A 27688-nucleotide genomic window follows, 5' to 3' on the forward strand; every position below is an offset into this window, starting at 1 on the left:
GAATAAAAAAAAAAAAAAAGAGCAGGATCAAAGTCCCCGTCGCCGTGGCTACTGTCCCCAGACCTCAAACAACCGGTTTCATGCCACAGAACATTTCAGCAACTGACGCAGTTGCCATCTGTGAGAAAGTTCCAGAACCTTCAAGTGAGGGCAGACGGAGAGGCAAGGTCAGCTGGCGCGCGGGGGGCTCTCCGGCCTGGGGGCAGTGTCGTGACGAGGACGATACCATCCCAGGGTCCTGCCCGCCCCAAGCAGGAAACCGCGGCGTTAGATTACTGAGGACACAAGACGGGGAAAGCGCCTGTGAGTCAGAGCTGACCTACATGCTCATGTCCATTTCATTTAGGGAACTCAGAGACCCTGATCTGGGATGTTTAATGGAAAACAAATATCAGAAAACGAATCCGTTAACCTTAAAGGCCGCATTTCCTGCGTTTGTTTCGCCAGTCTCAAACTTGCCTGTAATTCCGCTGTATGAGGTAACAGTGGAACAAAACGGTATGATAAACCATCACTGCGCTCGCCGAGGACCCAGCGTTCCACCCAGCGGCCGAGTTGAACGAGAATGCTGAGCGGCCCGCTTTCTATTATGCAGTCGAGCTCTCAGTGTCCCAGGCATTTCCCACCCGCCAGACGCGGAAGGAAAGAGTATCAGATCTGTCACATGTGATCACATGACATGAGTCGGCCGGCACGTCGCATGCCAAAAGCGGGCGGCAGTTTTTGCTGGGAGATGCGATCGGAACGAGGAGCAGATCTGAGATCTGGTCACATGACATGAGAAGAGATACCCACGCACAACCTGTCTCGCAGACCAGTGAGAGTAAAGCCCTCCGCTGCCTCGTCCACCCCCCACCCCCCCCCCCGCCCCACACCGTGTCCAAGAAACGTGTCCGTCGGCACTGGATGTACCTAGGCGGTGAGAAGCTCGCATTGTCCAGCCTCCGTCTTGTGGGTGAGTCAAACCTCGTATGCGTGCCGGATCTGGTTCCTCTCCATGCCAAAAGCAAAAAAAAGAAAAAACGGGAAAAAAAAACAAGCCAACATAGCTCTCAACACGCTGCGAGACTGAACGGCAGTCAACAAACTAAGAGGCGCGTTGGGTTCCGTTAGGTCCAGTCAAGGAAGACGAAGCGGAGTCGCGCTATAATGAGGCCATTCACAGAAGACGAAAAGGAAGCGTTTTCTTTAACAAGCAGGCTAATGAAAGATGAAAGAGGTGAAAGAGGCAGGATGATATGCCAGGGGGACTTGCTGACGGTGTAATCAGCCAGCGTGTGCGTTTACTAGCCCCCCCAGGCAATAGGAGCCCGACGGTTGAAAGAGGCAGCAGGTTGGCGCCAGAGCACCATAGGCTGAGGTGACCTTGACTCCCATCGACACCTCAAAGGCAGCACTCCCTGGAAAGTGGCCTGATAATCCGGGTCTTCAGAACCTCATTAGGGACGAGCGGAAAGTGGGACGGGCCTAGCTGGTCCAGAGCCGGCCCTGCCCGTGCTGTGTTTGCCGAAAGACCCGAAGAAAACTGCCTGGCTGTTGAAACTGAACACTTTTTCACAGTGGGATAGTTCACCTCGCACTGAGGTGCAGCAGCAGTCAGGTTTCGGAACGGAAACCGAACCGGATCGAATCACAAAATGTGCCGCACGGGGTATTAGGGTTATGCTGTTCTGATCCATCAAAGAACCGTTTGGCAGATACTTCAGAGAGTGTCACAGACCTCCCGGGGGACACCCCACGGACCCGCTGGCCTCGGCGTAACAGGTCACGCCCGGATGGGTTGGAACCGAGAAAGAGAAAAACTAAAAGGAGGGGGAAGAGAGAGACAGCAGCTTCTCGACTGTAGGATCGTGTGCGGTAATGAGTCTGACCGGGCATGCAGCGCATCGACTGAGCCTTGGGGAGGGAGTGAGGGGAAGGCAAGCCCCCCCATGCAGAGCCTCATTAAGGATGAACTTATGGAACGCGACCATGAAAGAGGATTACGAGGCTGCATCGCGTGAAGTCTCCCAATTAGGGAGACGGCTACAGACAAGGAGGCCTAAAGGTGGAAAGCCAGCAAAACCCAAACCCTACAAAAAGCCATAATAAAACAACTGGGGGGGGGGGGGGGGGCAGTAAAGATGGCGCATTTTAGCAGCCAAAGGGTGTTCAGCAGAACAGCTACATGCCGCCTGCTGACCTTCTCGCCCCGGCAGAGCACTGCCCCCCCAGCGGAAGTGGTGTCCCACGCTGAGGTTGGCATCCTACCTGGAGAAGGTGTTCCTGGCGTAGTGCATGATGCTGTCAAAGTCGTACACCTCTCCCAGGGAGTCCACCTCCCCGGGCTCCATCTTCAGGAAGTTGTACTCCTGTCCTGCGTAGGAGATACATAAGAAAATTTCTGCACGATGCTCAGCCTGGAATAATCATCTGCCTTTGACGTCTTCTAAGGAACGCTGCAGATCCGATCTAGCTCTGCTAAGGCTTCGCCGCTGGGGTTTGGACTGGAACTCGCGAGTTCTTGTTCAGGCTTCACCGTCGCATTGCTCCCGGGCGAACTACCGGCGTTTCAAAGACCTTAACCTGAAGCTTACAGCTAGACGCAGACACAAGGAACTGGCAGGGCGACTGAGGGCATCACGGCTTGTTGTTAGCAATGCGGAAGCCACAGCAATATGCAAATGATAGCGGCAAGAAGGCAAAACAAGAAGTGACCTTAGTAACACTTTATTAAAGCAGTTAATGCATCATACATGCCTTCATAACGCATTATAGCACATTCATAAAGTATTAGAAACACAGCTATAAATATTTGTAAAAAGGCACAACACATTATAGCCATGTTTATTATGCAGTATGAATGCTCTATGAAGCTCTCTTCTATAAGGCAATAAAAAAAAATTCATAATGCAGTACAAAGCATCCTCAATTCTAATACGAATCTTTATAATGATAGATGAAAGCTTCATAGAGCATAATGAGCATGGCTATAATGTGTTATGCCTTTTTATAAATATTTACAGCCATGTTTATAACACTTTATGAATGCACTACAATGCATAATGAAGAATGCGAACGTATGTCGCATTTTATAAAGGGGCTTCATAGAAAGTGTTACCGTGACCTTAAACTCCTAAGAGCTCTGGAGACATTCTGACATGTATCGGAACAGAACGCCAACAGGAGAGACCAAAGCAGTGCAATGCAGCGGAACACTCCAGCTGCAGAAATCAGCAAACATGTTATCATTCCCATAGCATGTCAGCTCCACATGGACGTTAAATAGGACGTTATCGTAACCGACATTCCCCACGTTCACTTGTTATCTGTGATTGTGGGCTCAAAGTTATATCAGTTTAACGTCGTTCTTGAAGGGATGGGGAAAAAAAAAGCAAAATGTCTTTAGAAATTTGCCTTTTCCCTTAAGGCACTGTTATTTTTTTCCTTTACATCAACCTGCAGAGCACATGCAAAAATAAAAGCACCCTTGAAACTTCAGACATAGTACTTACATTCCTGCTCTTAATTGTATATGGCTCTAATTATTGGGCATAGGTTGGATAGGGTTTCCTATTTTGAGTACTACAGCCTTTTTTTTGGTTTTATGGTCAACCTCGCAGAGAATAAAACAGGCTCCCTCTCCTCGACTATTCAGAGAGCAGGATTCAAGTTACCCTTTGAGACAGAGGCAAATAAATGTGCAAATGTAGCAAATGTTGACAGGAGGACACTGTGAACTTTAGGTCGGGCTCCCTGGTGCGCAACCCCCCCCCCCCACGAGGTACCTGGCTGGATGTTGTCCCGGATGATGCTGACGTGTTCGTCCCGGTCGGGCCGGGTGTGTTCGTGCCAGAAGCCGATGACGTGGCCCAGCTCATGCACCACGATGCCGAACTTGTCGCAGTTCTTCCCGATGGAGATGGCCTGGGGTCCCCCGCCCCTCCTGCCTACGTAAGAGCAGCACCTGCGGGGGGGGGGGGGGGGAGGTAAGGCTCTCTGTTAAGGGAGGTGCCAAAAACAGAGGGTGGTGCAAAGGGCAGCAGATGGCGGAGGTTAAAGAAGTGGATCAGCGTCCAGGAGGTTTGGGGGGCTGAAACTCTTCTGGGCTCCGTCTATCCGGCGGTAAAGATTAACCTGGATTTAAGTTAGTGTCCAGCATGGCAACAAGCTTCACCCCCCCAGACCCCAGCTCATTAAAACCTCTTGGGATGAAGTCCTGCCCTCAATTTGCAGGCGTTACAACAAACCAACTGAAAGTCAGTCTGTGGCAGGTCTGACAGGAACCATGCAACTGACATGTATTTAAAGATACGGGGGATAACTTAGCGTGGCACTGCATGCTCACTGCACTATAAACGGTTAATGTGAGCTTTCTATTTACAAACAAAAAAACACACAGCAGGGCTGTTATTTCCACTGGGTGCTCACACTCATAGGTTACGATAAATTTAGCAATGCCCTGGAAAGACAAATATGTCTATTTTTAGGGGGTAAGAAAAAATAAAAGATTTTTCTCAGGGGTTTTGCAGAGTGAGGGATGTAATAAAAAGCATAGCTTGCAACCCCCCCCCCCCCTTCCTGAACCAGTGGTGGAGGGACATGGCTATGGGGGGCTTCCTTCAAATGAGATAGCTGGAGTGGGAGGGCCATCAGCAGGCAGGCTCCGCCCATTATCCCCCCGTGGGCCCATCAGCCCGGCCGGCCTCCCGAGGCACACAGGACAGATGGGGCCCGGAGCCGGGGCCCGGAGCCGGGGCCTCGCACAGCGGAACTCCCTGCGGCTCGCAGCTGCTGCCTGCGCTCGTGCCGTCATCATCGCGTCCGAGCCACGGGCTTCCCCTCGGAAGTCGCCGCGGGGCCAAGCTTAAATCATCCACTACCCCCCCCCCCCCGCCCCCCCCACTCTGTTCTACTGCCGTCACTTTTTTTTCTCCCCCAGAGACCAGCCGGAATACGGGACACTGAATTGCGCGTGGGGTGGAGGTGGGGGGGGGGGGGTCTGAAGGGAAGGGGGTGTCACTTGGGGGCCAATTCATGATTGAGGGAAAGAAGAAAAACAAACTCAAAGCAATTAGTGCGACTCACGCTGTGTGATTCGGGCAAGGAGGGCGAGCGGGAGCCGAGGGGAGGGCAGGGAAGCGGACGTACTTAAAGCTCAAAGATAAAGAGACAGCAGGGGGCGCTGCAGAGAGAAGCGGCTCACCCGCATGACTCACCCGCATGGCCGGTAGGTGAAGACGATGTAGCTCTCTTCCTGAGTCCTCTCGATGAATGTCACGCAAGTGTGCTTCTCCCAGTGCCGCATGGCCTGCCGGAATATCGCCCTCTGGCTGCCTGGGGGAGGGACAAGCTTGGTGCCACGGCGACCCGACATGGGGGCTAGAGTTTCAAGGACATGGCAGAGATACGTTGGCAGCCCCCACCCCACCCCCCCTCCCCCGCGCCCCATCGTCACGCAGACACACGTCCCCGCTGATCGTGCCGTACGAGACCAGCTGAATCCATGGAAACAACTGAGCTTCAGAGATATTTTAAACCTCCTTTTGCTAAACACGTCTAAATTACTAAATACCATAGTCAATCAAAGTCAATATCTCATGAAAAGCATTTTGTGTTTAATATGCAAATAAAATAAGAGACATCCTGACCTGACAGAACAAGACTGCATATGTCACAGATCTGCTATACCACAGAACCATAAAAGATGTATACATTTTTGGTCATAAATGAGAATCTTTTATTACTAAGCCTGGACTAAAGACTAAAGACGGACGTACATTTCTGTGTAGAATCTACACCACAGGTAGGCATGGAGACGCATACCCATTGCCTGACGTCTGTGGCTACTACACAGAAATATAAAACAACATTTAGGCTACGTGCAAAACTGCACAATTGTTTGGTATATAGTAAGCGAAATATAGTATGCGCTATGAGCAGCATGTCTGCATCCTCAGTATGGATGGGACAGTAGGTGAATAGCACACAAGTGACATACTACACTTTGTGAAATTCCAAAGTGCACAAGTGATGGACGCTACACTATGCAACAAGACTACTGGAGTGGCAACGAACATCGTTCGTCAGAAAACTTTGTCAAGATGGCCAGAGGAAGCCATGGCTCAGTACAAATTTAATCAGAAAACGAAACCCTTTTACGTAAGTTGATTTCAATATGCATTTCTTCCATTGATAGTTTTTAATATTTGCTGGGGTCAAGTTACATCACTGGTAAACATCCAGGTCAAGTAATATGAAGGATGGCGACCTCAGCGTGTCTGGATGCATACATACTCTTCTCATGGATACATACTGTTAGCACTGCATTGACGGGTGAGTAGCAGGCTTCTAACAAAATTCATCACACGCTGTGTAAATACGTGATTTCAAATGGACCCTAAGTTTAACCTTCAGCATTTTATGCATCGTAAAGGTAAACGTGCAGCACATCTTCATTCTCACAAGGTGCTCTGAGACTACTGACTGCTGTGGATGCACGCGTTTCCCCACATGGAAAGCAGACTCCAACACACCATGACAGGCGTGACGAAAGGCCGCCACCTCGGCGTGCGTTATTTGAAAGACAAATTCTGAAAGGTTTCAAAGCAGCTGGACCCTCCTTGATTATCATTAGGGGCCAATAGTAGGCATGTCTGTTGCTGGAAGCTGGAAGGTCTTATCTACACTAGTCTTTGTTCCATTAATTGTTTTACCATCAAGCAGAGGTGGGACAAAGTCATTGTTTGGCAAGTCACAAGTAAGTCTCAATTCATTGCCCTCAAGTCCCGAGTCAAGTCCCAAGTCAAAGGCCAACAAGTCTCAAGTCAAGTCCAAAGTCCTACGGTTTGACTTTCGAGTCTTTTCAAGTCTTTTTAACAGAAAAATCAAATTGAATCTCGTGTGTGCTGGAGAGATTGTGATGCAAATCCGTCTAGCAGCAATGTAAAATGGTAGCACATTATTCTCAATGAAGTAGGCTACTTCATACAATATGTTTTCTTCACATAACGTTGAAGAACTTTGCTCTCTACCTTGTGTCATACACTCATGTAGGGCCTAGGCTACCTCATACAAACAATCCGGCTTTCAAAATGCCGATCAGTATGAACCAGCAGGGGTTTGCAGATTATAGTGTTTGAAAGGTGACGTTGAGGAAATGTACAGTCTCATTAATATAAACATGCATCTAGTAAATTACTTAGCTGATAAGTAGGGGTGCACCGATTGCAGTTTTCTGGCCGATCAACGATCACCGATCCTTAGACAACCTTACCTGCCGATCTCGATTTTTTTTTTGCCGATCTTGTTTCTTTCATAACTAAAAGACAATTACTTCAATGTTTCCATTTTTATTGAGTAAATTGATATGAATACTCACAAAACATGAGGTAGTGTCCTCAACTATAAATGAACATATAAATGAGCATTGCTGTTTGAACTACAAAATCATATTTTTTCTTCCAGACTTTAATTTCTCTAATTTTGTAAAAATGTATTGGGCGGGCGGGAGGGAGGCAGCCTGCACTGCACCTCTCTCGGGAATGGGAGAAAAGGCTGATTTAAAAGCATATAACTAAGATCGGTGGATCTCATGGGAATATGGTCGATTTCTGATCCCCTCAAATTAACGTGATCGAGGCCGATAGATCGGTGCGCCGATCGATCGGTGCACCCCTACTGATAAGGTAACGTTAGTTATTCGTTAAAAACTTACCTTTCTTTGTGCAACTTCAAGTGTCGAACAAAGTTGGAAGTTGTGGCATCTCCGTCTGTAATCCTCGACCCGTTTTTACATATTGCAATTCGTTTTTTGTTCACCACCTTGTAATTTTTATAGCCAAACAAAACTACCTTCGGAATCATTTTGCAAACTGGCGCGTTCATGTTGTTATCACGTTGGACGCTGTCGAATCAAAATAATCTACGGTACTTTGATTGGATGTCGTGCCGAATGCGCGCACGCTCTCTGTCACACAGAGATAGAGCGGTCCGTGTCAACATACTTTTTTATCTTTGGGCTTTTTATGGGAAGTAGCAAGTCTTTACAAGTCAATAGGCGCAAGTCCAAGTGAAAGTCACAAGTTATTTATGTTAAAGTCCAAGTCGAGTTGCAAGTCTTTTTATATTTTGTCAAGTCGAGTCTAAAGTCATCAAATTCATGACTCGAGTCTGACTCGAGTCCAAGTCACATGACTCGAGTCCACACCTCTGCCATCAAGTAATATACATTTCTGCACTGCTTGCCATAAAATGTAAAAACCTATTCTAGATTGATATTCTTATTTAAAATGATACAGTAAGAAACAATGAGGGACGACGATCACATCCCTGGGTTTGAATGTGATGTGTAGGGCACCACGTGACACACCCCCGCTACCTACCACTGAAGTTGCCGCTGATCACATAGGGAATGACTCCTTCTGGCCACACCCTCTCTGGCCGGGAAGTGGCAGCCCTCCTCCGGCGGGGTGAGGGCCACCCACCAGGCGCCGGGCTGTCCTCAGAGGTCTCATTAGCTGGATGGGCAACACGAGCAAAGGAATGAGGCGGTGAAGTGATTCTGCATAGAATCAAACCCTGCTTCATGGAGAGCCCCGTAGCAGAAACACAGAGTCATTTAAGGAGGTCGGGCTGAGCGGCAGCCAGTCGATACAACACTAGCCCTGAGTGTCTAATATAAGGCATAATTTATTACTTTGTTTATGACAGTGCATCCAAGATATTCAATAGACTGATACATTTTATGTGCCTTTGTCCGGGATATACAGTACACACACACACACACACACACACACACCACAGATATTGACAATAAACACTGGCTCACCCTCTAGTTTACACCCACGATGAAGAAAAAGAAAGCGAGATTAACATGAAAAACATTCCTTCGTGTTCTCAGATAAGGCCTGTTTACCCTCCTCCTGAATCTGAAGGCATACAGTATAGAAAACGTGCAGGAAATGCAGCAGCCGCCCGCAACCATGGTGACGGGAGATGGGCCGTCCGTTCGCTGAGCTGCGACTAGCTAAGACCCTCACGACAGACCCTCTGCCTCAAGACGCGGAATAATGAGTAATAACCGTGAGGTGTGTTGTGTAATCATCGATAAATGTTGTCTTCTCCTAACGATTTGTGCTGGGTGGTGATAAACAGCTTGGTCCACAACAGGGGCTACCACCCACGAGCTTCTGGAAGGAAGCCACGAACAGGTGCTGCTGATTTCACCGGCTGGCATGGAGCAGGCCTTCGTGGAACATTTGGACACTCAACGTGGAGAGCCTTCTCTTTTAGGTCCACGCGTCTAGGAAGTCATTGGACTACGGGGAGTGGGAGTGGTCTTTCCACATGGACCCATCTGGTTTTCCAAGCACGTGGTTGGACCAGACTTGAGCAATGATGCCCTTGGCCCCTCCCTCTCATTCCCTAATCTGCTTATGACACATTCACAGGGGCAGTATGTTCTGCCCCCCTTGCTGTGAGTGAAGCTGAGGTTTGACGGACAGTGGGGTGGGGGCACGGGGGTCAGGGGCAGACACAGAACATCCTGCTCTCACCTGCAGAGGTGCGATTGAGGGTCTGGATGGTTCGCTGGGCCACGTCGAAGATGCGGTCCACTTGGAACATGCGCAGGTCCTCCTCATCCAGAGCGATGTCTCCCAGAAAGGCAGCTGTTGGACGTGGTGACACACAGGAGAAAAGGAGCTTAAGGATGCCTGGCCACAGGCCATGCTGCATTCACAGCTCACCAAGTCCTCCACGGCACTACAGGCATGCAGTCGCATCTCCCCAACAGGGCACCTGCACATTAACAGCACCGCCTTCATTAACTCCAGTGATGCCAAACCACCGCCTGATTACACACTCACCAGTAGCAGTGTACTCTGAAGCACTGCACTGAAATCCGTGACATTTTCCAGAGGCTGCTGTTAGCCGGCATTCCATTGCACACCCGTGATCATCACCATCTGTTCTAATAACTATGCAACCTGTCATTTCCTCATGCTAGTGCAAATATCCTCTTATATAATCAAAGCCCTCAGTGCCTCTGTGTCTCTCCTTTAGCTCGCAGACGTGGAATGCCACGGTGACAGCTTTTGGTATCATTTAGGCCTGCCTGGTAGGTTGTGTCAAATTTGCTGCCGTTTACTCAGCAACAATGAGGAAATATTTTTGCCTAGAAGTTCATAGTCTAAACTGAAAATTGGAATCTTTTCAGAAAGAGTTAAGGCTGTGAGAGCAGAATGCTTGATAAGGTGATGACACAGGTTAACCATTTCTTGTTAATACGCCTCCTACGTGGTTGTTAAGTGCTATGTAGCCGCACTCTGATTGGAGGGTTAAGGTCAGTCACACCTGACTCTGGACAATGATTGGCCTGTTGATGTAAATGGGGCTCTCTCGCCTGCTCTCTGTAATCATAGGAGCCCACTGAATGTCCGCTGCAAACGAAGTGCCAGGCAGAGCAGTGACTGGCCATTTACTAAACCCCGCCTCCCGCTTCAAAATAAACCAGTCGTGATCGTGAATCCTCGTTTCCGCCACCACCCAATCCAATGGCGGGACAATTCACAATAGCATCAAGTGAAAAGTCACAGGCGAAAATCCCTGTCAAACAGCATCATCAGATAACTGGGTCTCATTTACTGCTGCCACTGGGAAAAGGACCTCTCTCCTTAAGAATGTCTAAAAAGGGAAGTGTTTTTAAGAACAAAAAGTGGGGCTGCCCTTTCTGCCTACAATTTCTCTGTGAAATCGTGGTCAATAATGCATGAGCCAGAAGGCTGCAGGGGTGGGCTCTTTAACCCCCCCCCCCCCCCGATCTCAGCTCTTAATTGCTTTAGTCAGTAAGTGTTTCCTCTGCAAGTCCCCTCACCAGGTGAATCAGCTGTCAGTCATTAAAATTTATACTCTAGAACAATGGTTCTCAAACCATGTTGCTACATGAGCTTAATGAAGGCAGTTGAAGGTAATAGTGTATTTAAGTGTTGGTCATAATGGCTGCCCGGTTAAAAAATTTTGCTGCCACCCCCCCTCCCCTGCCACGGTCGACAACTTTAACACGGAGAGCATAAGATTTTCTGAAATGGCACGTGGTATAAAAATTCTGACAACCACTACTCTTGAAGAACAGCATGTCTTCCCACAGAAGTGGCTTGTGGTAGGCCTTAATGCAGGATAGAAGAGAAGAGAATGCAGAATAGAACAGAAGGCAGAGAAGAAGAGAATGCAGAATGCGGAATTCAGCATGAGTTATCATTCTCTGGTTATTCTCAGCCAGGTACTCCCAGGGGTCATGGGGAAATGGTATCTGCAGACCTCACAGGACAAGCAGGAAGACTGATCCTGTCGACCGTGTGAGTCCCCCCCTCTTCTGGCTACCATGTGAGTCATGCTCCAGCCCAAAGAAGCATCCACCACTCACACAACAATACCCCACTGAACCCGCTGAACCCCAACCCTGACAGTTTTATTCCAGGCTCTAAATTATCCTTTTTCTCAGAGATTAGCACCAGATGTTGGTAACTGTCCATTAAGTAAACAACAGCAAAGGTGAAATTTTATCCTCTAAATCAGACAACTTTATGGCCGCCTCAGCAGCCGCATAATCACCTCTAGATGTTTATCTGTCTCAGTCGTGTAACAACAGGCAACAGGTCAGTCAAATCCTTCAGACACCACTGGGTCTGGGTGTCGTGGCAAGCGACCGGGCGGGGGTCCGGCCGGCTCAAGCGCGGGGCGACCCCGAATAACTCTGTGTAGCATTCAGCCTTATATATGCATTGTAAACACATGAATAATTATACTAACTGTGTGACCTACATGGATGGAAAGATTCATCAGAATCAGGCATTTTTTTTTTATTATAATTTATAGTTAGTAACGTTGAATCTGCTGAAAGGTCCAAACAGTGTTAGTGCATCAAATTATTTGTTTTTTACAGTCTGAGGGTGAACATCCAGCATGTTTTGTACTGAAACGTGACCACGCCACCCCTGCAGAGCGGGATCTCTGCAGAACAGGGTCGGAGGTCCACAGCAGACCACGTGGAAGCGCTTTCTTCTGCCCACGCTCGCAGAACGCCGACAAACGCTCATTGTGTACAGAGGCTCCACAGGGAAGGCTGATTTTTATGTCCTTTTGCAGGGAAAAATAAAAAGAAACAGTGTGGCTCACTGCTGAGTGGTTTGCCTCAGCTAGGCGCGAGCGCCGGATACAAGGAGCCATTCCAACAGCGTGGATACCATTCTGGGGGGGGGAGGGGGGGTACACACGCAGGCACGCTTTATGAGATCCCTCCATAAATACAGCCCCCGGGAAGCCATCCAGGTGGGGGCTGACGCCATGGTGTAGATCAGCCCCAAAAGTCAGCATATCCGTGGGATTTACAGCCTGGGGGGGGGACCCAATGTCTGGACCAGAGAAGAGGGAGGGAAGCCAGCTTGGTGAGGGAGGACAGGGAGGAGAGGCATGAAACTTCAAATACCGCTCACCATGCCAGGGGCGGCAGGAAGGAGGGGAATGCCGGCCCTTATCTATCTCTCTCTCTCTCTCTCTCTCGATCTCACACACGCACGCACACCCACACACACGCACGCACGCACGCACACACACCCCTCCATGAGCAGCTGTCGTCTGAGAGCCCATGGTACTGTCTGGGTAAACACAGACAACTTTTGGGAGCCAGATCTAGCACAGCATCCCTGTCCATCCTGCCGTCAGGTCCATAAAGGCGGCATACAAGGCATAAAAGTATAGGAAGAGGTATTTGCAAAATGCTCTACCACAGAGTACTCCTGAAATGCTCTACGAGAGTATTCCTGAAATGCTCTACCACAGAGTATTCCTGAAATGCTCTACCACAGAGTATTCCTGAAATGCTCTACCACAAAGTATTCCTGAAATTCTCTAAGATAAAAAATTCCTGAAATTCTCTACTATAGAGTATTCCTGAAATTCTCTTATACAGAAAATTCCTGAAATTTTCTAATACAGAAAATTCCTGAAATTCTCTTCTATATGGTATTCCTGAAATTCTCTACTACAGCATATTCCCAAAGTTCATAATGATCATTCTCAGATATTTCGCCATAGTGCTGCACAAAGAAATCCGAAAACCAGGGACAGAAAAAGCAAAAGAGCAGTAAAGAGACATAAAAAATACTTGGCCAAGCTGTTTTTCTCGCTCTCCAGATCAATGGGAAAATATGCAGCTGGCAGACGACCACCATGTCCCCGTCTGGGGGAAAACATATAATAAAAAGCCATCCCCAAAGGTCAAGGGGGGCTTGTTGTCGAATGGCTGGGTTAAGCAGGATTAGGCTCCTGAAAAAGGCAGCAAGAAAAGGTGTAAATCTCAGCCTGTGAGAGCAGGCAGGCCTGGGGACACGCTTCAGAATGCCAGAGAGGTTAATGGGATCTTCTAATTTGCACTCCCACAAAAGGCGAATCCGCTGGACCCGCATTCCAGCATCATGGAAAAAAAGGGCCACTGGGAAGCGGCCCTAGAACGGGAACGTACTGACGAGCAGGAAGATCCTCCAGCGGCTCTCACTCCAGTGTCAGAGACCCAATATTTATACAGGCACAGAGGGTTCAAATTCCTCCTTTTTATCTATTCCATTTGTTTTTTTTTCTTCAAAATAAGAACTGGTTCTGTGAAACTGTCAATGAGCAACCGCGATGAATCCGACGAGGCTTAAAGCAATTAAAACAGAACTTTCCTAGAGTGAGAAGCCAACCAGTCTTGGTTAGGCTACAGACCAGCAGTGTACCTGCAATTCTGTATACCGAGTCTACAACAGAGGTAGCATTTTGCAGACCAAAGTTTGTACTGCTCTAAATTTCAGAGTGACAAGTGTAAACACACCAATATCCAGGTACAGAAAAAAAACAAGGGGCCCCTCAGTGGTCTGTGTGGGGGCCCCTCAGTGGTCTGTGTAGGGGCCCCTCAGTGGTCTGTGTGGGGGCCCCTCATAACAGGAGTGAGCGAGATGTGGGTACGCGTCCCCAAGGCGACCTTTTCAGTCTGGCACACAAGGATGGCCGAAGCTGAAGAGAAGCAGCCCGCCAACAAGCAACGTTAGCGTTCCTCTTCCGGATGGGGTTCATAGTTGCCCTGGCGAGTCATCTAAATCAGAGGGATCTGGATTTAATCCCTGCGCACCCCCCCATCCCCACAGATACGTAGTAACCGATAATCTTACACAAAAAAAAAAAAACGACAACTGTCAGTCCGAAGCGTATGGATGTCACTAATCAAAATCGTCATATTCCAAGGCATCACTTCAGGAGATATCAAAATACAACCGAAGGAGATCAGAGCAAAAAAGCCAACTAGCTGAGTGTCAGATAGCGGGTAGAGAGACGCAGAGACGCGGCGTATGGGTCCCTGAACGCTGCCCCGTCTGCCCGTTACATAAATTTCGACAGCTGTGACGAGGCCCCTGATGTCGCGGATTCGGCAGCATTTCAGCATCCGCACCGTTTATCCACGAGGGCTTATACTGGTTACAGAGCTGCAAAGTCTGTGCTGTATGGAGATCTTGGCAAAGAGATTTAAAGGCCCAGTACAAACCGTGGCTTTCTTGAATTGCATTCATACAACGGACATCATGAAGACCGTGAGACATGAGGGCGGTGCTACTCCATCACTAGTGTGTTTTTAGTGTAAAGTCACCAATACAGCCATTCCGGGTAATAACAGGGTAACATGGAGCCCTTAGCAAAATCCCGCGGGTGGAGATGTTGCCACACTTCAAGATCCGCTTTGTGTAGCAGAGTTCGGCAGCTATCGGCTAATCAGGATTGTGGCCTTGAATATTTATGGACGACACACCCAGACATTTCCACCAAAAATGCTGCTTTTCCTTCACATTCATTACCATCATAAATAAAAATAAATTAAAAAACTGTTGTCATCACCTAGTGGCACTTTCAGACTGAAATAAAACGTCCAGCTGTAACTATGTGCAAAGGACACAGCTGTCCCTGCGAAAGAGGTACGTGGCCTTCATCTGCACAAACCAGATGGCCTGGAGAAGCCCCTAACTATGGTGGCACAGGTGTGACAGGTGTGACAGGTGTGACAGAGTGCTCCGGTCACACAGCGAGACAGAAGATCCTTCCGAATAATAAGTGACACCCCTGATGCCAACCGCTGGGCGTCTGCCTCCCCCTCTTCCTATCAATCAGCGTCTTCTGCTCTATTATGAAGCCAGGCGTCAAAGAGCCAGCGGTCTGATTCACGACACAGCCTTTAATGAAGATGCCAGTCATGTTCCGGCCATTTTGCCTCAGCCAATCAGGATGAAGAGCCACCGCTTGGTGCTAGGCTACAAGGGCACTGGCCCAGTGTAAATTGGCTATAAACCCCCAAAGTGTTTATAATTCTCTCTCAGAACAGACAGCTGGACCAAGGCTAAAATGGTGCTCCATTCAGTTTGGCCCGGCCTCTAGGCCCGCATGACAATGCACAAGGCCACACCCTGAAGTACCCGGGCGCTTGCATGTAAACATCTCATTTATATTTAGATGGGAGCTGACGATGGGTTGGGCTGACCGAATAAGCCATGAAATGCCCTTGTGCCGTTAGCTTGTTGTACCCCACGAGGTGGTGGTGGGGGGGGGGGGGGGGGGTCTGCCATGACCAAATGCAGTTCTCAAACCTATGTCATTATCCTAACTGAAAATACTTGGGTCCAGGTCTAAAAAAAACTTTCCGCCAACACTGATCGCTTAAAGCCAATAATGAGAACAGGGCTTACAGATGGACAAGTCTTATGAAAAACAGTTCTACAGCAAATGTTTACCATAACTATCCCAAAGGGTAAGATCTAGGCCAAAAAGAGGGGGAAAAAAAACCTTTTATTTATAATTATTTATTATTAAAATACCACATTATGAAAACACTGTATGTGTTCTGAACCGGCAGTTCAGCTCCAAACAGATTATACACTCCGAATGCGTTTCTGAAGAAAGACTGCAAGCCACGCTATTGATACCAGCAGCATCGTTCACAGCCAGAAAACGCACAGAGATTCCTCTGAAATCTAGAGCAGACAGGGTTTACATAAAGCCTTAAAAGTTTCCAAGTGACCAGAAATGCCCACCCATTTGAAGAAATCATCAGCGAGACAATATTACAACATACATAGCGGATGTGATTACGCTGGAGAATTGCAGCCCAGCATTCGGCTTATCTTTGGATAATTGGGCATGAACTGAGTGATTCAAACAAGCAATACGCCAGGCCTCTGTAGTCACAGTTAGCGCTTTAAAGTCCGAGTGGTTCTCACAGATTAATTTTTTGAAAAAAAAAACCTGCACATCTTTCGAGAAGAAGAGAAACCCCCATACTCACAGATCCTAATTACCAGGGCTGCTCCGAGTCGCCTCAGAGCAAAACAAACACGGTCAAGAACTGCATTACACAGCCCTGCTTGCAGATGAGAGAACGAGGGGCTTTAAAGAAGAGAAGCAACATCACAGACCTCAAACGTGCCTTCATAAAATAAAATAATAAACCGCAAAACAACAGCTCAAAGCCAATTTCCACAGCTGTTTTAAGAAGCTGCCGGTTGCATGCTGGAAGCCCCTGTCAGATAACAGCTGACTGGAGATCCCTGGGAGGTTAACGGTTCACTGCAGGGGCCAAAAGCCAGTCACGTCAAACATCTTGAGTGCAAGTGTTGCCTCGTCAATCAAGTGGTGACGCAGCTCAAAGCCTCCTGTCGCTCTTCGGAGCAGCATGGGCGCCTGCAAATCGCACATGTGAAGAGACTGTGTACTCAGAGCCCCAAAGGCAACATCTTCAAAATGTCAGTGCCATTAAGTGTTAAAATGTCAATGTGGCTCTCGCTTGCCATAACGTCAACGCTCCCTGGTTTTGGAGGCTAGCAGTCAACGTGGGCGAGGGACACATCTGAACGGAGACTCACCTGTTAGGGTGACCCACGATTTGGCCCGTGAAGATCGGCAGGAAAACAGAACCACAGGCTGGAAGCGATGAGCTGCCTCTGTAGTCCAGGCAGAGGATAACATCAAACGAATCGAAAGGAGATCCAGATGGATTCCCGGGATGTCAATGAGATCAAAAGGACATCGACGAGATCAATCATCCTCTGCTCCATCATGATTTCAGGAGGCATCTTTTCTCCTCCAAAACGCAGAAAGATTTCAACTCCCTGAGTTCACTAGAGCTGCAGATACGTAGGAGTGAGTTGTACACTGTAGGTCATCCTTTCAACTTCCACCTCGGAAAGCCCACGATTGTTTGACTGCTTCTGGCATTTTCACGCCGCAGTACTGATAATGTCCCTGTTGCAGAGAATACATCTCCTAGATTCACCACTGGGCCCCACAAATCTAAGATATATGATTTCTGTCACCCTGTGGACACTTAACAAGGCCTCTTAATTATATGATAGGGAGCCACTGACAGTCTAAAGACAATGACAACATGGTGTGTCAAAATATGACCAGGATGACATTAAGAGCAGACGTCCTACTTAAATTTGCATTGCACAACTGGACAGTTCTACACTCGAGGGATTTATGCCCCCCATCCAGGCCTCCAACGTTGTGTTAGTGTCGCCACGTCTCATCGGACCCACTGCTGTCAGTCAGCAAACGGTGCTATCATCTCTGTGACTAAATGATATTAAGAGAGGCTAAGCGTGGGACCAAAACAGAGCCCCACAGGGGTCACCAAGACTGACAGGATGATCCACAACGAGATCTCCCCCACAGCACATCACGGTAGACTGGAACGGATGGAAAGGAGCTGAGGACATGGTCTGATAGCACACGAATTTACACACACATGCACGTTCATATGCATGCAAATTGATGCAAATTTTAGTCTCGCTGTTGGGTCAGATTTAAAATGTCAACATGTATCCTCAGCAGACGCAGGAATCCTGCTTGATACTGGTTGCCATTTGGCTTGACCTAAGGCGTCTGTTCCATCACATTCTGTATCCATGAAGTCTGATGACAAAACAGGCAAACAGCTTGACATTTCAAGAGATCAACCTTTAGTGAAACTTGCACCTGAAGGCGTAGATAATCCTCGAAGGGGAAAGGAAGTTATTCTCCTGTGATCTGGCAGCTTGAAACGTGAAGACTTTTTTCAGCACCTGATCCCATCAACAAGCAAGCATCCTTCCGTCCTGACAAACCTTCCTCTCAAGAGCTCTCTTGTGCCTAAGATGGCACTACACAAAGACTAAGTCTATGTAAGATCATTTATAACTACATGTTTGCTTGGAGGAATGCAATTTCCTTAATATGCAGGTGAGTATCGTATAATGATGCGAGTTGTTAGTTCAGTGAACACATGCTCCACGTGTAGCAATTCAGAAATCTATGTATCACGGAAAACTGTAATAAAGTGTCCTTTTATGAAGTGATATCAACAGCAAGCACCAAAGCAGTTAACGGATCGAAGGAGCACATTTGTTGTTCCTCTCCATGAACCTATTGTGCAAGAATGTCTTAAAGCAGAAATGTAGCTGACTGCAAAGTGCAGCAGTGGAAGTGGCATTGCATTAAGCATAAATTCACTGGTTTTCCACAAGCACTTATCCAGTGGGGGGGTAGAGCATGCTGAGCGGTGTAATAAACACAATCACCGCCAGGTTAAACAACACTGATAAAAATGACGCAGAATCATTACACAGTTGCTTTTGAAGCTGATTGCTACCTGGCATATTGGGATTCACCATCCTGGAAGCGCATTGCTTAATTTGCCGCGTAATCGCATTACACAGCCACAGAGCCTCTGCTCCTTCCAAGGATCGACATCACCAGCCACAGCCCAGGGCAACCACTGCCCAAACCCTGAGCTGTGGCCCTGAAAGGGCAACGGGTGCGACTGAGAGGCGGTGCTGAGCCAACATGTTTTTACCAGACGCAGTCACGATATTATGTGAACTGTTGCACAGCATAATCCAAATCAAATACACACCCCACCATCCTGTGCCTGCCCCCCCCGCCCGCCCGCACTGAGACCAGATGCCCTGAGCAAGCTTAAAGGCACTCACAGATCAGACAGAGGTTGGCGGGTACCGACTCCTGGATTTGATTACTGAGCATGGGGCACTATAGAGCGATTCAGGCGGGTGGGGGTTGGATGCCAGTGGGTAGAACAGGGGAGTTCAGTGGGTCTGGGGATTCGCTGGGGGTGTCAGGCTGGGGCGTAGTCATTTAAAAGAAATTAGGGATTTAAACACTTTACCAGCGTGGCGACCATCTGCAGAACAGATGAAGGTCTGTAGTCTGAGACAACGGGCCAAATCAGGCCAAGGAGACACTTTTAATGTGGAAGACGTTGGGGTAAAGAAGACGCATGACAGCCTGACTCAGCGTCTAGAGGAGTCCACACAGGTCCCGCGGGGAAAATGCCAGGGACATCATCCACTGTTTACACTGTCAACCTTAACATTCAATCTCGATGTAACGGCTTTCACTGCAGGGACATACCTTATTTAACCTGGGCGGCTCTCTCTCTCTCTCAGTCTACCCCTCTCTGTGCAAGAATGACATGATGGAAGTAGATGGTTTTTTTTTTTTCGGGAAACACAAACAATGAGTGCAGAAGGGCACGGAAGAGAGGCTCCCATGACCTTTAAATGACAGCAAACACTGTTATTGACGTTTGCTGTCCACGCTCTCTGTGCCAAAAGCCAGCCTCCCCATACAAATCACCAGAACAGATGGGGAGAAGGAGCACCACATGGACCGTATCTGTCAGAGGGAATCCAAAAAAAAAAAAGGACAAACTTTACCACACAATCCAACACATTCTTCTCCGCTCAGTAAAACATCAGTACAGAACATGCCGTCAATAAAAAATCTTTTAATTTTTGAATCTTTGTATTTATACTTGAACATTTGAAGAAACACAAGCAGAATGACTGAGGAGATGTTTACACAGCGAATCAGAGCAAATTATGACTTTAAGTTTTGACTGTAGGAAACTTTGGAGTGTAGATAGAGCACTAGAGGTGAGGATTCATAATCTACCAAAACTAAACCATTTTCTCTCCTGACATAGAGCTTTAAGATGCATTAGAACTTTTCAAATGTTCTTGTTTCACACTTTACCAAAAGCCTTGGAAAAGAACTTGATCCTTATTAATAAAATTCAGCTTTAGGGAGGTAAGTGTGAATAGGACACAGCTTAGTGGGAAGTAACCCAGAGGTTATTGTATATGTGGCCGATGCTCCACATGTGGCAGGGACAGTCAAGCCTACAGGTGACATTGGTAGCAGCATTTTCTGAGGGGGCATTGGCTTGGCACCCCAACCGCTCCAATGTGTACCGTCTGAAACAAAGAGAAACTGAAGTTTCCCAGGTGGTGAAGCTGGTTTAGGGGGCCACATCAGCTTCGGCCGCGGCTTCACAGGACACTCATGGCAGTGTTATTACCGTTAACGAAAAGAGTCAAAGAAAAACTAAATTATCAGCAGAAAAATATTCTCTTTAACTGAAATAAAAATAGAAATGACAGTTTACCAGCGAAAAACAAAAAGAAAAACTAGAATTTCCAATACAATACAAACTAAAACCATATACAATTATGCAGGAAAAAAATGTTTTCATATTTTTAGTTGATGAAAAAGGTCTTAATATAATCCATCATGCTGGAGATCTTCAGCGCTCAGAAGGTGGCGATGTGTTTTATAAGTGAAGGGTGGACTCAAGGTCTACTTGAGACTAACCAACCATTTCTGAATCTATTTTGCATACAAAATGGTAAAATTGGGATGGAAAAAGTCCATGGGACCACTTTCAATAGTTTCAACACTTTCAATCCGACAGAAGCAGGTATCTTACTTTAGATGGCACCGGTCTCATCTGTGGTGCATTCCTTAAATGTGGGGGTGGGGTGGGGGGGGGGCAATTGAGATTATCCAACAAAAACTGTTCTGACCAAAGCATGAGCTCCCCGATGCACTCTCAACTCTGCCATGGTCGACAAATGCAACAAACTAACTATAATGTATGAAAACACCTGAACTCCACAAACATGAGGAGGAACTTCCTCAAGATTAACAAGTTGGTGCATCACTTATAAAGCTACACATCTCCCCCCATGGAATTCACTGGGAGACACTCAGGTAAGCACTGCTTTCTCCAAAAGAGCCAAATCCCATCAGATGTGTGCAAATTGCAATCAGGGACTGGGAGCATCAATAACCCAGGTTCTTTGTGACTATAAAAAAAATGAGGGTGTTACTGGTAAGAGGAGAAGGGTTTGGAACAAGATGATTGACACGTTCTCTTCAACGGATTCATGTGCAGGTTGAAAACATGGGAATCACTCCCAGTGTGGTACCGAAACAAGGTACTGAAAACTAAAATTAATACTGAAACTAAATAAAAACTAAACTAAAACTATAAATGTTCATTCAATAAAAATGAAACTAAAACTTTTCATACACAAAAAAAAAACTTAAGTAAAACTGAAAATCACCATGGAAAACTAAACAAAAATTAATGTAAATTTCAAAACTATAATAATCCTGATTCACTGTAGACAAAGAAGCCCCATATCTGGGCCATCGGTTGACTTATTATCAAATAAGTACCCAGAATTGTTTAACCTTCTTAAAAAAACGTTAATAGATTAGGTTTTCATTGCCTACAAATGAGGACAAAAATTCAGGCCAGAGGAAGCTCAACTCAGACAAGGGGAAGGGGCCCCTAACAGACTGAGACCAGAATCTCCCTATGCGCAAAGTGGACCATCTCGTTAGGCATCTCCCTGTCAAGGGGGACGGCATGGAAATTACTTCTGAATCACTAGAGAAGGGAGAAATAGTGGCCCCGGGAAGCATTTATTAAATGCTGTAATACTTTGACGGCTGAGTCTAAGCGGCACCGGGCTTCTCCCCAGCATCGACCATGGGGGACAGTGCGGACACTTCAAACTCCAAGTCATTATTCGGAACCGGATCAAACTGCTGCGGGCGAGTGTGAAAATAACGACTGCACATCTACCAGTCCAGATTTAATGAGTTTAAGTATAGTCAATTAGCCTCATGCAGACCGGGCCACTGGGGGACCACGGATCGTTGCTACGGAAATTAAACCCGTCACTGGGTGCCCCCCCGCCCCCATCGCAGCCCGTATGTCCTGGTGCTCGGGAACCGCGGAAGCAGGGCGACCTGGGTCGGCGGAACCGGCAAAGACACGCCATCGCACATTTACTGCCGAAATCTATGTCATACAGCCTGACGGTACAGCCATCATAGATTACCCTATTCCTGGAATATCTCCCTAGTTATCAATTTTAAGGCCGGTATATTTTTTCATTATCGATATTAGGTTTTTATAACTTCGAGAAATGCCATAGGGGCTTCTTGTAAAGTTGTTTTCTATACGTGTCTATAATTTATTATGCGATCGATATTTATAGTCGATAAATCGGACTAGATCTCCGATGCGGAGTCTGACATCCGTGTACGTGTGTTTTCCCGTGGAAAGACGGGTCTAAGCAGCTATAAAATAGTTCAGACTTGACGTTTGCACTTTGGAAATGCAGTGTCGGAAACTTTTCTTCTTGCTTTAAACTATGGAACAGAACATCTCGTTTACTTAACTGTTATCACAATCCACTTCCCCGTACCATTAACTATTTCAGCCACGACAACTAATATCAAATTCAAAGCAGTGATTTCTAGGAAAAAAGGTTTGTCCCGGAGTCGATGATACTCCGGAGTATTAAAAACAACAAGCGGAGCAGGATCTGTTCAGAATGTTTTCATCGCTCCGCTTTTTGTTTTCGTTTTTTTGCATGGCAGGCAAAATTCGCCGATGTCATTTCTTCAGTGACCATAAAATACCAAAACGCACGGCGGCTTTCGTCGCCAGTGATGCTTGCAAATAGATGGAAAAGAAAACCGGACACGGTCCGTGAAGCTCACCAGCTTTGCAGGGATCCTTGTAATCGATGGCATCCGAAGTAGCCGCGACTTCCACATAGTAGCTCGGCTCGACCTCGTCCAGATCGATCGCCGAAAGCAGGCGAAGGCAGGACAGGAGAAAGGCGCACCTCGTCGCGATGCCCATGGCTTTGCGGAGTGGGGCCGCTTTTTTACGGAAAGACAAGAAATAAAAAAAAGGGGGAAAGAAGAGGAGGAATGAGTAAAGGGATAGGGAGAGAGAGAGAGTGAGAGAGAGAGAAAAATGGGAGGTTTTGGGGGAAATGAGATCTCTCCGGAGGGCGGGTTTTAAAAAGCGGAGCTCAGCCTCTTCACAATGTCTCGCTTCTGGGGCAGCGATTCGCTCTGGGAGCCGGGCATGGGGCCAGGGCAGCGCTCGCAAACTTTGCAGGAGCGCACCGCAACACGGGAGCGCGCGGCTTCTCCTCTGCCCCGCACGGGTCCTCGTGCCACATAGCCCCCGGACTAGTTTAGACTCGCCGACAGAATATGCAAGCCCAGCCCACGGCCTTATAGGTCAGGTAAAACGTTTGGAGGGTGTGAGGAAGGCGGCGGTGTCGCAATGCATTTAAATGGTATGGGGGTCATACAAAGCGGCCCTGTATTAGTGCGGACGGGACCCGCCGCCACCCCCACACTCCCCAAATAGAAACATTCACTTGATCAATTTGCGAGCGGCGGACTTGATTTACGAAGTTGCCCATCGGGGAACCAAGGGTCAACAGCATGACCAGCTTAATTTTGACGGGCACTTTGAAGAAAATAATTTATTTTTTTTTTTACTACCGGTATGGTTTGAAAAAGGTAGTCTGCAAAATGTTGTCACGAATACGTTTCCCCTTGTAAGGACAGGTTGACGACCCTTGATTGTAACATCATCTTAAAAGTTTATTTTCCATGAAGGTTACTTATAAACGAGGAACGAGTGCACACATATATTTTAGTAAAATTGGGTAAAAAGTCGTTTTGGACGATATGAACCTATCCCTAACACACTTGGATAAGTGGACTTAAACAGGAATTAAGACAAATCTGTGCAAACCACAGGGACATTTATTCAAGATGGTGTCGCTCCAGATGTCGCTTAATAACTCAGTTACTACTGAAGTACGAATCATGAACAAATGCAGTAGTTACTTGAGATAAAAGATGTCAATTCATTAATGATGTACAAACATGAGAAGTATTTCACATTTGTTATTTGTTCCTTCACTAGTTCACAATGATTTACAGAATGAACATATTTAGTAAATATAGTAGCTGCTTGAGATGAAGGATGTGTCACAATTCATTAATGATGAACAAGCATGAGATCAGTGTGTGACTAAGACTTAGTTTGTGTTTAATTAATATATAAGTAATAACATGATACTATATTATTTCACCCCCCCCCCCCACCCCCCGCAAGTAAAGTGTTACCCTGATGTCTTTATTAAGTGATGCCTTGGATGAACTGATCTCACAAGTATTAGGCTTATATGTTTTTCAAACCATCACCCATTGTGTTAAGACTATTTAAAAAAACCCCATCTTGAACTGGTTTACAAATAGATTCCATTCATGGTCTTGTCTTTTTCAGTCGTCATTATCAAAAGTTCAGTTAGCCGTGCTCTTCTGGATTTTGTACGCTTGGGTCATGTTTTAGTCACTTTGTCTCATTTTGTCTTAATCTGTGTTTTCATTGTGGAGTACATCGACCAAACATGTATACAGTGCAGGGCTTGGGTACTTCTGTATTGCTTTTCTAAACCAGCTGACCCACTTCATAGCAAATCAAAGCAAAGGAGAAAGAACGCTGTAAAAGTCCATAATGCATGTATTCAGTGTTGTAAATGGCAGTGAGCATCTCACCAGTGTGGACAGCCCTGTCTTTGCAGTAATTTATAAAACAAAATCCTGGTTTTTGCAGTTTGAACACACCCACCGCTTGTTTATTGTCTGATTAGTATTTTGGCAGTGAAATGGAAACACTTTTCCTTTGTGGCTTTCTAAAAATCTATTGAAACATTCAGATAATGTTTCTGGGTTCTTGTTCGCATGACTTTCTGTTTGTTTCCTACTTCCGCTGAATAGGCCGTCCTGTCAGTGTGTGCCAGTTCAGCCGGGTGTGGAAGTGAGTTGTTCACAGCCGATACTTGGGGAGGCTGTTTAGGAATTCTGCCTTTTTTGCTTTGTAAGGCAACCCACCTCCCCCTTGTCCCCCTATTTTTTTTAATAGCTATTGCACAGCGTGCTGGGAGGGGGCCTCTTTTACATATGAACTGCAAGATTTCGTGCATGTGTGGGGTCCCGCCCATTTCTCATGTTTGTTTAATAAAGCAGGAGATTTGTTGGGGTGGTGTGCGGTTTAACCGTTCTGGACGCAGCGTGATGGCAAAGACTTGCTGCTCTGTCAAGTCCCAATTTTCTACGCATTACCTATACACTTATGTATACGCTTAATATTTATAGGGGGGGAAAACAAACAGAAAGGAAGATGGAAAACAGCAGGGCTAACTTTACAGCCAGCTGGTTTCAAACCAGCGCAGTTTCAGAGATTAATTTTAGGCATATCTACTGTCCTGATTTGTTTTTACCACATATCTGAGCTGAAAATGAGTTATGAGAGTTTGAGAGGAGCGACAGCGTGACCTGAGTGTGCGTCTGGCATTGGCAGCTGTCAAATGAAGGAGCTGACAATAGGTGTGTTTCACAGCGGGGGTCCCAGTGCGGGCTGCGTGACAACAGAGTGCCGTACTCTTCCTTGGGACATGCGTCTGAAGTGTGAAGCTGGCACATTCTATCCACACTATTCTGCTTCATGCTGCCATTCCTCGTACATGAAGGAATGCGAGCTGTTCCATATAATGAGGGATAGATCTTAGGAAATAACAACTCAAAGTACTACCTACTACAAAAGTAATATATGCAGTGGTCTGTATTTGTGTATAGGGATTTATCTCTACCAGGATAGTAAATACAAAACAACATGACAGTTACATCGTTATTATAGCCTCAAATAGTATGTAACGTAAAAGACTTTAAAAATCGAAGATTAATCAAAATTTACTTGTCAGTGAATTAAAAGTGAAAGGTAACGTGTTTCATATTACTGATATTGAAAGGGTAAACGACTGGAAAAGTAGGGGTTCTGAATAGCCTGCTCTTTTTTGAGTGACATCCATGTTGATTTGTGATGATGTAGATTAGATTAGATCAATTTTTATTGATCCCAGGGGGAAATTCAACTGCATGCAGCTTCCAGGTAAATAGAGCACAGACCCGCATACATTGATTGCCAAACAGACAAGGTGCAAGGCCAATAAAGTGCAGAGAAATAAACTTAGTGCAGAGAACTTCGAAAATACGCAGTACACATGCATTCCTAAAAACGGAATATTATGGAATATTGATGAAATGTTAAGAAAAAAATGAAGAGTGGGGTAAGGGAGACGCATTATATTTTCTCTCAGCTTGTTTGGATCAGAATTGGTCTTCTGATATCGGCTCATACTGTCTAGCTGTATGAAGGGGTCTCTGAGTCTGAGTTCATGCAGTGTAACTGTCATGGATACAGATTTGGCTTCGCAGTGCGTCATGGCCTAATCAGTTCTGCATTTATGTAACTTCAACCCATATCAAGGACAAAATCCCACATTGAAAAAGATTGAGGCTTCAGTTTGGTTTGAGTTTGGTTTGAGGTTTTGCAGCCACTCGGCCATCATGTCTCAGATTGACTGTGTATGGATTTGTTTCTTTTGACATCAGCCAAGTCTTACTTGTATGCTCTCTATATACAATCAGACCGTGTTCGGTATGGCATGTTATCCACTACATCAAACATCTTATAGAGGTCCATATAAACACTGCAGGAAGGTTCAGATTCAAGCCCCACCCTAGAATTTGCATGTTCTCCTTATATTTCTTTGGGTTTCCTCCTGATACCCTGATTTCCCTCTACTATCCAAAAACATAAGTTGAGTATAGTGTATAAGTATGTGTGTATGTGTCCTGATATGGACTGGCATCCCATCCAATGTGGAACCCAACTTTTGCCCTAAACTGCCTGAGAGAGGTTCCAGGACCCTGAACTAGATGAGTACCGAATGGCATATGACAGAAAATGACAAAAAATATCAGCTTCTATTAACAGCCTTCCGGAAGAAGTGAGATTCCTAGCCTGTGATTTTCATTTTAGGGAATATTACAAAATCCAGGTGTGGAAGAGTTGGTGAATCGGAAAATGCAGATTAGAAATGTACTACGCCAGCAAAACATAAAGGAATCTTTCACAGGTGGTTTGTCAGAGCACATTCATCTTATGTTACTGAATTTTTCATATTTATACACAAGACAAGATCCGAATCCGTAGGGGCACCCAAGGTGAAATTCATCTTCTGATCCCCTACACTAAACAGTTATGCCTGGCCACTTGGTGGTTCCGATAGCATTGTTACTGTACCTACCATGATGTAAAGTTACAGCTTTCAATACTCTTAGATTATCCGGTGTAAGGCAGGGAATGCAAAAAAAAAAAAAAACACTGATTAACATGTCAGCATGTCCTGAGTTAAACAGCACCTGAATATATCTATATATATTACAGACAATTTCAAATTATATGTTTGCTTATCTTCTGCATATTTAGTTTTTCATAATGCGTTTGCATGAATATAGATCTAACGTGAGAATGTGAACATTGGTCCACTCAGAGAGTGTGTACTACGACAGTCCTTTAGCTGAGATTATACACTGTGGAAATATCACATAACCATCC

General features: G+C 46.4%; 1 protein-coding gene across 1 annotated transcript in view; it reads right to left on the minus strand.

Moving 5' to 3' along the window:
- bmp1a (bone morphogenetic protein 1a) overlaps positions 1-23354 on the minus strand; it is a 40951-nt gene extending 17597 nt beyond the window's left edge. The window contains exons 1-6 of the mRNA XM_023801791.2: positions 22915-23354; positions 9537-9650; positions 8364-8498; positions 5199-5316; positions 3768-3946; positions 2251-2356 (exon numbers count right to left, since the gene is read on the minus strand). Of these exons, the coding sequence (XP_023657559.1) occupies positions 2251-2356; positions 3768-3946; positions 5199-5316; positions 8364-8498; positions 9537-9650; positions 22915-23059 (797 nt within the window). The 5' untranslated portion in view covers positions 23060-23354. The remainder of the gene's footprint in view (positions 1-2250; positions 2357-3767; positions 3947-5198; positions 5317-8363; positions 8499-9536; positions 9651-22914) is intronic.
- Positions 23355-27688: the final 4334 nt, after the last annotated feature.

The sequence above is a fragment of the Paramormyrops kingsleyae genome, chromosome 2 (genome assembly GCF_048594095.1).
Source record: "Paramormyrops kingsleyae isolate MSU_618 chromosome 2, PKINGS_0.4, whole genome shotgun sequence".
Lineage (NCBI taxonomy): Eukaryota > Metazoa > Chordata > Actinopteri > Osteoglossiformes > Mormyridae > Paramormyrops > Paramormyrops kingsleyae.